The 14,718-nt window shown below is 43.1% G+C and overlaps 1 protein-coding gene across 6 annotated transcripts in view; it reads left to right on the top strand.

Moving 5' to 3' along the window:
• Positions 1–14,718, top strand: part of pde1a (phosphodiesterase 1A, calmodulin-dependent) — a 111,920-nt gene that overhangs the window by 40,857 nt on the left and 56,345 nt on the right. For all 6 annotated transcript variants that reach the window (XM_086220808.1, XM_086220810.1, XM_086220809.1 and 3 more), the window contains 2 exons: positions 13,576–13,689; positions 13,772–13,954. In XM_086220808.1, coding sequence (XP_086076934.1) covers positions 13,576–13,689; positions 13,772–13,954 — 297 coding nt within the window. The remainder of the gene's footprint in view (positions 1–13,575; positions 13,690–13,771; positions 13,955–14,718) is intronic.

Here is a 14,718-nt window from a genome sequence, read left to right as displayed (position 1 = left end):
TTCTGAAAAATATAGAAAAATCTAGGTAGGCTAACCATTTTAATCGTATTGATCCGTCCAATCATGGATAAGGGCAGTGTCCTCCAAGACTCGATATTTGCACTGAGTTTCTCTAATGCTGTTAAGAAGTTTGATTTGAAAAGATGCTCAGGATTCCTGGTCAGTTTCAGTCCCAGATAAGAGAAAGAGTCCTTCACTATTCTAAAAGGCAACTTACTCAGGAAATCCTCAGTAAAATGAACTACTAAAGGCATAAATGCACTCTTTTGCCAATTGATGGTGTAACCAGAAATCTTGCCGAAAGAATTTATGTATTCCAGTAGGATGGGGATAGAGACTGCTGGGTCAGCCAAGCAAATGAGGAGATCGTCCACGTAAAGGGTCACACGTGTCTCAACATCGCCCAACATAATGCCTTTTATATCTGGATGGCTCCTAATGCCCAGTGCTAACGGCTCCAGTGCAATGTCAAACAGCAAGGGAGACAATGGGTCCCCTTGACGAACACCACATTTTAGAGAAAATGGGCTGGATTTATCCCCATTTGTAAGAAAAGAGGATTTTGGATCGCTGTATAGAATTTTAACCCATTCTATGAATGTGTCAAGAAATCCAAACTTCCTTAATGTTGCGATTAAATAGGGCCACTCTATCATATCGAAGGCTTTATGAGCATCTAAGGATAATATGGCCGCTCCGTCGTCTTTACCATGAGTAGCATATAGGATATTGAGAATTTTGCGGACATTACAGAAAGAATATCTGCCTGGGATAAAACCAGTTTGATCTGGGTGAATAATACCAGCTATATACTTGCCCAAGCGGTTTGCTAGTATTTTTGTGATTATTTTCAAGTCGCAGTTTAGGAGAGCTATGGGCCTGTAACTGCCAGGATCTGTTTCATCTTTGTCCTTTTTTAATAAAACACAAATGTTTGCATCATTGAGCGTAGATGGGAGTCTCTTATTTCTAAATGTATCCCAAATCATTCGCAGCAAAATGGGAGCCAGGAGACCCTGGAAGGCTTTGTAAAACTCTGGCCCAAACCCGTCTGGTCCGGCCGCTTTTCCAGAAGGGAATGCATTGATGGCTTCTTGTAGCTCAAACAGTGTAAAATCAGAGTCTAAATTTTCCCTGAAAACCTTGTCGAGTTGTGGGAACTGAAGTGAATTGAAAAACTGGTCAAAGTCTGTCTGGGTAGCTTTTGATTTAGAAGTGTAAATTTCAGAGTAAAATTCTCTAAATCGTTCATTAATATCTTTTAAGTCGGTTAGCATCAGACCAGATTTGGATTTAATTTTATAGATGGCTCGTTTTGCTTGTTCTCCCTTTAACTGCCTAGCCAATAACTTCTGTGGTTTGTCACCAAGCTCAAAGTGTTTCTGTTTAAGTTTTAGAAGTGTCTTGCCAATTTGTTCCCCCAAAATAGAATTGTATTCATATTTTAATTTAAGAATGTCATTATAATCCGACCGAAGGAAAGAGATTTTATAAGCCTCTTCTGCAGCCACCAATTCTTTCTCAATCATGTCTAACCTACCCCGCCTAGTCCTTTTTAAAGTTGCTTCGTAAGAAATAATTTGTCCCCTAATATATACTTTGAGTGTTTCCCACAGTATTGAATCATTCACCTCCCCGTTGTCATCGATCTCAAGGAACTGCGAAATGTGCAATGTGATATATTCCCTAAATGCCTGATCTGTGAGCAAAAAAGGGTTGAATCGCCAACTGTAGGCCTGCCTAGGAAGAGACAGTTGAAGCCTAAGGGTGACCGGACTGTGATCTGATATTAATATGCTGTTGTATTTAGTGTGGTCAACATTTGAAATTAATCTAGAATCCACTAAGAAGTAATCAATTCACGTGTACGATCTGTGCACATGAGAGTAGAAAGAATAATCGCGATCTAATGGGTGTTGTAATCTCCAAACATCCACCACCTTCTTCGACTTCATCAATTCGTTAAGAGTTTGCACAGCAAGAATTTTGGGTGGGGGAGCAGAGGAGAACCTATCCAGAAATAGATCCAGATAACAATTGAAGTCACCCCCAATCAGTATGTGACTGGAATCATCATCAGGGATCAGGTCAAATACTTTGCGAAAAAAACTGGGTCATCAGTGTTCGGTCCGTAGATATTTACAAATGTAATAGGAAGTGAGTTGATGTTGCCTGATAAAATTATAAACCTGCCATTCGGATCGGTTGTAGAAGAGTGAAAGCGGAAGGGGACGGATTTGCGGAAAAGAATAGCCACGCCTCTAGCTTTAGATGTGAAAGGTGACTGGTAGACCTGTGAAATCCAATTAGCTTTGAGTATACAATGCTGAGTGGCTTTAACATGCGTTTCTTGTAAAAATACTGTGTCAGGTTTCAGTGACTTCAGATGTGCAAAAACTTTAGCTCGCTTTATCCGGTGGCCTAAACCACGGACGTTCCAGGAAACCAAGGATATTGAGTCAAGCATGTTGTTCATTCGAGAGTGGCAGGATTAAGTAGCAGCGACGAAAGCTAACAGCGTTGTTATGGAACATAAAATCGACCTTAAAATTGGCAGCCAACAGCAAGCACATAAAAAAAACATCAAGTGAACAGTGAACACATACATGAACAAAAACCCCTAACCAGTGCTTCCCCAAACGAAGCAACGTTACCCACATCCACATCAGGGACCACCGGGCGAAGAAGAGAGAACAAGAGAAAAAAAAACGAAAGAAAAACGGCAAAAAAGCCTCCAGCTCACAGCCCCTCGATGGCACACACCTTACAAAACAGGTTTAGCTTAAGAAAAAGAAAGCGCCAAAATAAAAGTTCACTCAGTACACGTTTTGACTCTCTGCGTTATCAGGATATAGGGTCTCAAAGTTTTTGATCAACAAAGTTCTTAGCTTCTGCTGGGTTGTTGAATACCTTCACTTGATCCTGGTAATGAACATGGAGCCTGGCCGGGAAGCGCAGTGAGTGCCGAATCTCCTTCTCCCTCAGCAGCTGAAGCACCTCACGAAAGCTCCGCCGTTGCTCCATCACCTCTGCAGTGTAGTCGGGAAAGATCAAAATACGCTGACCTCCGTACTCCATTGACCGCTGTCTTCCAAACCGTAGAATCCTTTCTTTATCCTGTGCGAGGTGTATTATCGTGCAGGGTCTGGAGCCTTCCGGTGGTTTGGGCTATTGTGTGCGGTGCGCCCGATCGATGACTACCGGCTTGGTGAAGATGTCATCTCCCAGCAGCTTGGGAATTAAATTGGAGACGAACTCGGTCGGCCTTTCTCTACCCCTTCGGGAATGCCGATGATCTTTATGTTGTTTCGCCTGGATCTCCCTTCCAGATCCGAAAGCTTGGCCCGAAGCTTTTTATTTTCCTGCTGCAGTTCGGCGAGTGACGTTTCCACAGCGTGGATGCGCTGTTCGTGGTCCGCAGTTTGGTTTTCTTGACGGACAGCCTCTCCGTGAGTGCTTTCTGGGCGGACAGCAGATTCTGGAAACTCAGCTCAAACTTATCAAACCTCTCATTAAAGGACTGCAACAGCTTGTCTGACATTTTCCGCCAAATAAGTGGAAGCTCGTCTTCCTCCTCAGCTGATGACATGCTCGCAGATTTCGTGCTAGCTTGATCGCGGCTAGGAGCTTCTGTTAGCGAGCGAGTAGCTCCCCTCTTGCCTCGTGATGTTTTGGTCGACATAATCTTGTTTCCTTTGTCAATAAACTCAAGGGTTTACACAAGGCGAAGTCCTTAAAACAGAAATGCAGAGTCTGGCATGCAGAAATGCGCGTTTAAATTAGATAGATTTGGTGTGCCACGAGGAGCTCAGAGAAACACGTCTACTCCGTCCGCATCCTACAGCGCCCCCCCCATATGCTGTGTTTTTGACTGGTTGTCGAAATACAATGGAAGATGTCGAGTTTATGGAGGAGATGGAAAACCCGACAAATATGAAGATAGTGGTATCCAAACTGCCATACAAGATGAAAGAAAAATGGTGCACGGTGGCATACGAGATTCTGGAAAGAAGAGAGCACAGAGCAAGATTTGCTGACTTGGTTATGTTCATCGACCGTCAGGCAAAAATAGCCATGGATCCACTGTTCGGAAACCTCCAAGACAGTCGCACATCCACAGCAGGAAAAAACAAAGAAAAGGAGAAACCTTTTGCCAAAAGTGGACTGAAAAGAAGTAGCTTTGCAGTCAACATGTCTGTGGAGAAGAAAAAGACAGAGGCACCAGTGAAGCAGGCTACTCAGTTTAAAGCAGCAAATTCCTTTGAAACACCATGCATCTTTTGCCACAAAAATCACATGTTTGAATCATGCATGAAGTTGAAAGAGCTATCACATCAGGATCGTGTGGATTTCCTGAAGATGAAGGGGTTGTGCTTCGGATGCTTGACACCAGGCCACCTCAGCAAAACCTGCAAGAAAAGAATGGTGTGCAAGCAGTGCTCACAGAGACATCCAGACGTTCTTCACATGGACAAAGAAGACAAAGTGAGTACATCAACATCTATGAAAGATGATAGCACTCAGACTCAGACGTCTGTGGCCCAGGAAATAGTTGGCTACACTAGGGCTGGAGAAGTGGAGTGTTTATTGGCTATTGTTCCAGTGAAAGTGCGGTCTCGGAAGGGTGGAAAGTTGATTGAGACATATGCTTTCATGGACCCTGGCAGCACCGCCACCTTCTGCACAGAGGAGCTCCAAAAGAAACTGAACATAAAAGGGAAGTCAACTCAGATTCTACTGAGCATGATGAGTCAAGACAAACCTGATGGACAGAAGCTGATGAACAGTTGCATGCTCTCAGAACTAGAAGTATGTGGATTGGAAAACACAGAGTTCATTCATATCCCAAAGGTTTTCACACACAACAATATTCCTGTTCAGAGAGAAAACATCCCCAGGCAACAAGATCTGCAAAAATGGCCATATCTGAGTGAAGTGAATTTACCACACATCGACTCCAACGTTGATCTGCTTATTGGAGCCAACAACTCTAAGGCGATGGAACCATGGCATGTAATCAGTAGATTATGGCCCATCAAGATGATGGGCCATACGCCGTAAAAACAGTTCTGGGTTGGATGGTTTGTGGACCTGTAAGCAGCGAGAGCGAATCAATGGAGAATGCACCTCACTACAGTGTGAACAGAGTCTCTGTGGCAGAAATAGAACAGCTGCTGGTCCAGCAATATAACACAGACTTTCCTGAACTTTGTTACGATGACAAGGAAGAGATGTCTCAAGAGGACAAGCAGTTTCTGTTGGCAGTGCAAAGAACTACAAAATATGAAGATGGACATTACTGTGTGGGTCTTCCTTTGAAGTGTGACACAGTCAAGATGCCCAACAATCGCTGTGTGGCGGAGCAGCGAGCTGCTAGTCTCAGAAGGAAGCTACAGAAAGATGAAGTGTTTCTTGAAGACTACAAGGGGTTCATGCACAGTCTGCTCAGTAAAGGCTATGCTGTTGAAGTTCCCCAAGAACAGCTGGATCAGAATGACAACAAGCTGTGGTACGTCCCTCACCACGGGGTCTACCACCCCAAGAAGAAGAAGATTCGTGTGGTCTTTGACTGCACAGCCACATTTCAGGAGGTATCCCTGAATGGCGCATTACTGCAAGGCCCTGATTTCACCAACTCGCTTATTGGTGTCTTAGTCAGATTCCGTGAAGAACCAATAGCGATGATGGCGGACATAGAGTCAATGTTTTATCAGATGAGAGTTCCAGAAGCAGACGCCAACCTGTTGAGATTTTTGTGGTGGCCGGACGGCAACCTACAAGAACCACTAAAGGAGTATCAGATGATGGTCCACCTCTTCGGAGCTACCTCCTCCCCTAGTGTTGCTTGTTACGCTTTGCGTAGAACTGCTGAAGACAGAAAAGACACAGCTGCTCCAGAGGTTGTGGAAACAGTTTGACATAGTTTTTATATGGACGACTGTTTAAAATCCGTGAGTTCAGAAGAAAAAGCTGTTGCCTTGGTGAAGAACCTGCGAGACCTTTGTGCAGAATGAGGTTTTAACCTCACAAAATGGGTGAGCAACAGCAGAAAGGTTCTTTCATCCATTCCTGAAGAGCACCGAGCCAGTGAGCTTAAAGATCTAGATCTCACTCATGACCCTCTGCCCACTGAAAGAGCACTCGGTGTTCAGTGGTTACAGAAGATGATTCATTCACCTACAGGATCCAGCTACAGGACAAGCCAAAAACCAGAAGAGGAATTCTGTCTGTCGTAAATACCATCTACGGTCCTCTTGGCTTCCTGGCGCCAGTGGTGCTTTCTGCTAAGCTTCTTTTGAGAGATCTGTGCAAGGAAAAGCAAGGATGGGATGAAGAAATAAGTGGAGAGAAAGTTGATCAGTGGTGTAAGTGGTTGGAAGATCTCACGCACCTCTCAGGCTTCACCATACACCGATGTGTTAAGCCCCTGGATTTTGGAGAAACATCAGAAGCGCGGCTACATCATTTTTCAGATGCAAGCGAAAGCGCACATGGCGTAGTGTCTTATCTCGTGCTAGTGAACCATCAAGGAAGAATCCATTGTGCTTTTGTGTTCGGGAAGTCTAGAGTTGGGCCGCTTAAACAGATCACGATTCCAAGACTTGAGTTAACTGCAGCGGTCATCGCAGTTAAAGTGGACAAGATGCTACGAGAGGAAATGAAAATTCCACTTCAGCCATCTCTTTTCTGGTCTGACAGTACAACGGTCCTCAGATACATCTACAATGAGATAGCCCACTTCAAGACCTTCGTGGCAAACAGGATCAATCTCATACGAGAGGCCACCAAACCACAACAGTGGCGATACATCAGAACATCAGAAAATCCTGCTGACCAGGCCACAAGAGGAGTGAAAGTGAAAGGCTTGATCCATGGAAAGACATGGTTAAATGGACCTCAGTTTCTGTTACAGCCAGAAAGTGAATGGCCAGAGGTACTGGACAATGTGTCTCAAAGTCTGCACAATGATCCAGAAGTGAAAAACATCACAGCGAACGTCATCAGTGCTGAAGAAAAGTCTGATCCTGTGAACAGGTTGCTTCAGTATCATTCAAGCTGGGACAGGCTAAAAAGAGCATTTGCATGGCTTCTGAGAGTCAAAGAAACATTGATCCATCTGAAAGACAAAAGAAAAGAGTTACATCTCTCCATTCATCAGACAGAAAAGGATGCAGAAAAGCAAAGAGTGTTTGTGCATCAAGCCATGGACAAGTATAAATCTGTCATGGAAAAGAAAACATTGACCTTGGAAGAGCTGATGGCTGCAGAAGCAGAAATCATCAGACACAGTCAAGCCCAATGGTTTCCTGAAGAAGTAAAGGCTCTTCAAAATAAGTTGCCTGTTAAAAGAAACAGTCATCTGTACAAGCTTGACCCTGTTTTGCAAGAGAACATTTTGAGAGTAGGAGGACGGCTGAGCTACTCCGCACAGGATGCCAAACATCCAGCTATTCTCTCAAAGCACTCCAGAGTCGCCACTCTCATCCTGCAAGATGTTCATCGAAAAAGTGGTCACTGCGGGCGTAACCACATGTTATCCCAGCTAAGACAAAAATTTTGGATACCTCAAGTAACCACAGCCATCAGAAAGATAATTTCAGAGTGCACAGTCTGTAGGAGACTACGAGGTCAAGTTGGAGAGCAAAAAATGGCAAATCTCCCGAAGGATCGCCTTTTGCCGGACAAGCCGCCTTTCACGAATGTAGGCGTTGATTACTTCGGACCCTTTGACGTAAAGCGGGGGTGGGGAACTGTCAAACGCTATGGTGTCATGTTCACCTGCCTGACCATCAGGGCAATGCACATAGAAGTGGCAGACAGTCTGGATACCAGCTCCTGCATCAACGCTTTGCACCGGTTCATAAGCAGAAGAGGCCAGGTCGACACATTGCGCTCTGAAAATGGCACAAATTTCGTCGGGGTGGAAAGGGAACTAGCGATCAAGAACTTGGACCAGACAAACATTGAAAAGACCATGCAAAAGAAAGGCATAAAATGGATCTTCAACAGCCCTGCTGCCTCTCATCAAGGAGGAGTTTGGGAGCGGCAAATATGCACTGTACGGAAGAATCTTGGTGCTTTGGTGAAAGAACAGACTCTCACAGACGACAGCCTCCAAACCCTCATGTGTGAGGTTGAAAGCATCAGAAATAATCACCCGATCACAAGCACATCTGATGATCCAAATGATATTGAGCCATTAACACCCAATCATTTGCTGCTGATGAAAGTACAGCCCAGTATGCCACCGGGTACTTTCAAAAAGGATGATCAGTATGCTAGAAGACGTTGGAGGCAGGTGCAATATCTAGCACACCTCTTTTGGACAAGATGGACTCGTGAATATCTGCCTCTCCTCCAAGAGCACCAAAAGTGGTCACAATTGAGGAGAAACTTTGAGCCAGGAGATGTGGTGTTACTTGTAGACAGTTCAGCTCCACGTAACACATGGATAATGGGAAGAATACCCCACACCATACCTGATGCCAGTGGGACTGTTCGCAGAGTGGAACTACAAACCAAGAACACCACTCTGGAAAGACCAGTAAATAAACTGTGTTTGCTGCAAGAAGCAGTGTGAAGACAAGATGATCACAAAAAAGATGTGAAAGAAAAGAAAAAAAGGGACTGATACATAAGAGTTTGAAATAATACTTTATTGATGTTTAATGACTCTTACTAACACTTATTAATAATGATAATTGCTTCAGTTTATGGCTCTTTGTATTTGAGTTAATTTGGTAATGTTTAATCTTCCTGCTTAATCATTAGGGGCCGGATAATGTAGGAACCATAATTCATAGATAATAATAATAGTTTGAGATTAAAATAGAATTTCATCATTTCATAGTTTGCATTGTACATCTATATGGTCTTTTTCTAGAGTGTGTGAATTTGAGGGTGATTACTTCACGGACGGCCTCAGTTAAGTGAGAGCTATGAACGGGAGCATATAGTTTTTTTTACGGAGTGACAGAGTTGTGGCTGTATATTGATTTTTTTTTTAAGTAAACTTTTGCTTTTGAATTGGATGCATCTCGTCGTTCATTCCTGTATGAAACCCTGCCTTTCATGGCTCTCATGTGGCTTTGACAACACGAGGGAAAGCCACAACACTATGGTTTCCTCATCTTACAGGTGTCAAGACTAAATAATGTCAGATGCATAGGACGCATGATCTGACTTTATCTGCAACATTCAACTTGTTGACCCAACCACTTAAGACGCAGTGTACCGTCACCGGTACAGGAAGTAAACAACTTCGGTATTCGTTGGATTTAAACAGCATACAACAACGTATCTGGTCATGTTATACCTCGTTCGAAACCTGGTGAATAAAGTTACCTGTAGCAGGAGCTGAGTTAGAATGTTGCTAGGCAGACAGCATGCAAAGGAAAATACTTTGTATTCCCAACGTTGTCATTGCCCAAATTTTAAAACAGACTGCTTGTCAATAAGTTTGTGAGTGCCCATAGATGTGTAATATTAAAGGATTTGCTCCAGCATTCCATATTTCAAGCGTATTCCGCATGTTACTTGGACAGTTGCGTAGCGCAGCATCTGAAGTGTCACACAGCTAGATTTCCCTACAGCATTGCAAAGAGTTGCCAGTATTCATTTAGTCCTCGTGACATGACTTGTTTGGTCATGGTGAAGTCCTGCTGAACGCAAATATATCACACACAAGCCAATCAGTACCTGGGTTGTTGAGCTACAGCGCTGAAACCCCAACCAGGCCCCAGTTTACAGAATGTACCATGCATCATTTGACCCTTACACCTGCCTATGAGAATTTTTCCCCAATGAGAAGTAGATATTCTTTTAGCCAATAAACAGACAAAAAAATAGTGCCTTGCCGGTATCAGGTTTGGTAGGCAACAACAAGGCACCTGCGTATTTGCTGTGCGTAAAGTTAGCTTGGCTGTGCAAAACAGTGTGTAGTAGTAGATGCCGGATGAAAGTGAGAGAGTGAGGGAAAAGATGGCCAGTGAGCGATTTTCGATAGAGAAAGAGGCTGAAATGGTTCTTCAGTCATCCCCCTTGGTCACTCGGACGAGGGGCCTCGGGTCGACCATGAAGACATAGAGCAATTTTTTCGAAGGAGTGGTGTAGGAATTAAATTAATAGATAGATAGATCAGAAGTGCTAGTCTCAAGAAGCATTTTGTGAATTGCATAAGTTTCTGTGGCCATCTCCCACCAAGGTGAGAAACAAAAGGACAGACAGTGACGGAGACAGGATGAGGGGGGGAGTTGATAAGCAGATGCTTCACAGGTGCTACTTCCCATACAGTCATTGCTTAGATGTGGAAACCATTTGCCTTTTCTTTGTTGTTGAATGGTATAAAGGTTGGGACATTGTAAAGATCGGGAGAGAACATTTAGCAAGAGTCTTCTCTCCATCCTTCATGTATTAAAGAGACTTGATTCATCACACCAAGTATGTAATTCTTCAGAGAATTAGCAACTCTCAATGATCTACAAGGAGAATTTCCCTTACAGTGGACCCAGACATGGAGCTATGAGTGACTGATCCAGTTGTTCTAGATGCACATTCATGTACAAACAATAATAATGAATAATAGGCATGCTATTGTTCACTTCTCTTTACTTACGCCGGCCAGTCAGCAGTCTGATTTGCATGAGGAATGTGTGAATTAGCTGGGAGGTAAATCTGAGTGGGATAGAGAGGCTGGAATAGCCTCACAAAACCCACGCAGTTATTATTGTCAGTCATATTCAATTTCAATTCAGAATACAAAACAATTGATGAACACTTTTATAGTGATGCATATAGTTTTTGATGTTGCTGATAATGATTTTCTCTATTGGTCTTTATTTGTACTATCATTGTTATATATTTTCATTGTTGCACCATGAGCTGCCTACATGCTCCAGGAAGACCAAGATTGGGTTTGTGAAACGGGATCTTATGTTATTGTCTTTGGGTATCCAGATGTCCTTTTGGAATTTCCAAGTAGGACCCAAGGAAGACACCTAGGACTTTATGTGTGTCAATCACTGTATACAGGTAATTTTTTGACATTTGACCTCTGATTTGAACTGTATGAAGTCAGGACCTGTGTCTGTGTACTAGTGATGCTTGTTCCCCCTAGAAGGTCATGGACTTAGTTTTTCATAGTCAACATTCAGACAAATTAATTGGGCGGAACTAAAATTTCCTTTTATTCTAACCACTGTATCTCCTTGTTGGTAAATCATGACACTTTACAGGTAGAGCAGGTCAAGTACCACACTCCTTCAATGAATTTACACCCAACAATTCTCCATGAGCAAGCACATCCTGCAACAGCGGCGATGAAAACCTTCCTTTTAACAGGCAGGAACGTCGAGCAGATCCAGGCTCAATGGGGACGGCCTTCTGCTTTGACTGGTTGGGGGGAAAGAGAGCAGGAGAGCGGGGCAGAGACAAAGACAGATAATGTAGGAAGACATTTATGCAGAAGGAAAGAGTGGGACAGAGATAAAGAGAGAGAAAAAAGGAAGAGACTGATGGACAGACGGGGACGTGAGCAGGTGGAGCTACGGGTGGCAGCTTGAGCCTCTTCAGGTCTGCAGCCTCCTCCAGCAGCACCCGGGATCTGGGATGAACAAAGGCAACTATGTGGCAACTGTGCTGCTTTGAATGTTGGCATGGCATGGTTTTAACAAAAAACACTGGAAAAATGCAGTGATCCTTAAGGGGCTAATGTAATTTTTAAAAAATGGCAGAAATATTATCCGTGTAAAACAGATTTACCACAGTTACCACAGTGATAGTCATTAGGACAGAAATGCAATGTGTCCTGTAAAACTATGAACATTCACACAAGCTACGGCAGTACATTTGCTTTTATTTTCCTCATTCACCAGCTAAATTAAGATTGTGGACATTTCTGTATTAAACTGGAAGTTTAATAATCCCCTCCAGAGATGTCTTTTCTCCCACTCATTTCCCTCTGAAATATATGTCTGAAAACATACATTACAGCTCAGACAACCATATGCACTGACACCCACTGCAAAGATTCTGACAATTATTCATCTAAAATAATTTTAGAAATATGTAATATATGAATGTTGAATATGCACAATATGATGCCTTGTAACTGTCTCTATTTAAACAGAAAACAGGGAGAGATGGTGAAAATCTGACTCTTGGGGAAAGAGGTTGCAGGTATATAGACAGGTGGGGGAGGAGAACATTTTCATATATTTGAGGGACAGCAGCAAAATAACTTTAAGAGAGCAATGTATCATCTTGCATGATGAAAGAAAGACGTGAGCACTGATGTAAGCACAGCACCCTGAGTAAATATAGCACCATGATTTAAAGTATGTTTCAGGTATTTGTCTGTCACACTAGCATAGATCTTTCTGGGAAGGCTAAGGAGTGTGATCCCCCGATATTTGGAACACACCATCTGGTCCCTGTTCGTAAAGATGGGGACCACCAGCCCAGTCTGCCACTCTGCAGAGACGCGTCAACCAAGACAACCGGGTACTCCACCTTCTTCCCACTGTCCAAAGACATGCAATTGGGGACTAGGCTAATTGGATACTCTAAATTGACCGTAGGTATGATTGAGTGTGAATGGTTGTCTGTCTATATGTGTTGGCCCTGCGATGGACTGGCTACTTGTCCAGGGTGTACCCTGCTTAAGATTGCTGTGTTTGGGTTTGGGGCAGAGGAGCACACATTCCAATCCATCTTCACTTGCAGTCCAATCCAATTTGTATTATACTTTATTTCTTTTATATTTCTGGTTCTCAACATCAACCTCTTTGCAGAGCAATCAACTCCTCCAAGTTGGTTTCCACTTTGCGTGTCAGTTCATGAACTCACACAGTCAGTTGTTGTACCGCTTTGCCAACCTCATTAATCATGACGGGGAGGTGTGGAGATCCAGATTTGGTGGCAGCTGTCGTCTTGCCCACAACCATGAATCCAAACAAGTAGAAGTCCTCGATATCCTCAACGGAGAGTGGTGTCAAGTACGCAACACACCAGCTTCCCCAGGAATCGAAGACATAGCCCATAGGATGGGTTCCATCCAGACAGGCAGGCTCCCCCGATCCTAATTTCCTGATATATGTATAACACATACAGGAGGACAGAGAGGAGGAGAGAGAAGCCCAGAGCACACGTGTGACATCCCCCAGCAGTGTACGCCTATAGCAGCATAGCAAAGGACTAGCCTAAGCTAAACCTAACTATGAGCTTTATCAAAAAGGAAGGTCTTAAGTCTGCTCTTAAACATAGAGATAGTGTCTGCTCAGACTGAAACTGAGAGATGGTTCCGCAGGAGGGGACCCTGATAGCTAAAGGTTCTGGCTCCCATTCTATTTTTCCAAGTGAACTGAGAGGGCAGAGAGGAAACAAATTCCTTGTGTAAGTAGATATGATCAACAAAGCCTTTCTCGGTCTGCAAACCATTGATCCATGTTTTTAATTTTGTTGCTATATGAGATATGTGAGCCTGTCCTTGTATTTCCTCTGTATCTTGTTATATGTCTTGGCGTGCATGTAATGTCAAAGTAAGCACAAATAGATTTTGGGCTTTTGTGTCATCAGGCTGAAAAGGGGCCTGGAGCAGATGGACCATGGTGTCGTGGACCTGCAGGAGCTCCGCAGGAACCTTCAGCTTGCTGCTACCATGTTGGATGCTGTTTACACGGATGAGACAAGGTAGGACGGATGAGCAGATGGCTGGAAATGTGGAAAATAAATCTTCAGCTCTCACTACTTTAACTACTGTCTTTCTCTGCAGGCGTCTGTTGGATACAGAAGATGAGCTCAGTGACTTACAGGTAGAGTCAGTGCCCAGCGAAGTGCGTGATTGGTTGGCATGTACCTTCAGCAGAAAGATGGGTATGACCAAACGCCGCCCAGAAGAGAAGCCAAGATTTAGGAGCATTGTCCACGCAGTGCAAGCTGGCATTTTTGTAGAGAGGTAAATCTAGCAGCCAATGCAAAGCATTTTGTACAAAACCTTTAAAGCACAAATAGAAATTTGTTGTCCTGAGGCGTTTTGGGGTGCACTGTTCAAAATAAGTGTTCCAGTTATATTGAACTATAATTAACCATGGCAACATAACCATTGCACATTTAGCCAGTTTGTGTAATGCACTGATAAGTAATTAAAAATGACTTTCAACAGGGGTGTGCACCGCAATGTTCTTGTCAACTTCTGCTGTCTATTGATTTAGATTTTGAAATATAAACCACAAGGTTGTGAAGAATGGCTGCAGACTGTATCTAGCATGCATCATCAAGTGACATTCATTTCAACCATTGATAGACTCTCATAATATCATTATTTATCAGCCAAACAGTCGGGAGATAGTAAAGAGCAAAAACTGTGCAAGAAGACAAGAAATATTGGAGTTACATTTAACAGGTGCACAAAACCCAACTCCAAGTGAATGAATAATAATGGTTTTCTGTGACTGCAGGATATTTAAATAAGTAACAGGATATTTAAGAGTTCAATATGTCACTTAAAAGCTGATGATATGTTGGTTTTGTTTTCAAAACCTGTTTCTCTTAAAAATAAGTCAACCAACTATTAGTTTATATGTACAGCCACATTATTCAATTACCACTAGGTATGACGCTGTTAGAAAACTGAGAAGGTTTTGGTTTATGCATGAACACACAAAACAAGACAGTGCTTTGCATAGTTCATAAAATGGAGACAAACCTCATAAAATGAAA

The sequence above is a fragment of the Aulostomus chinensis genome, chromosome 12 (genome assembly GCF_037954235.1).
Source record: "Aulostomus chinensis isolate RoL2024-O1b breed Wild chromosome 12, RoL_Achi_v1.0, whole genome shotgun sequence".
Lineage (NCBI taxonomy): Eukaryota > Metazoa > Chordata > Actinopteri > Syngnathiformes > Aulostomidae > Aulostomus > Aulostomus chinensis.
Note: the sequence above shows the minus strand (reverse complement) of the source record. Positions and strands in the feature narration are given on the sequence as shown.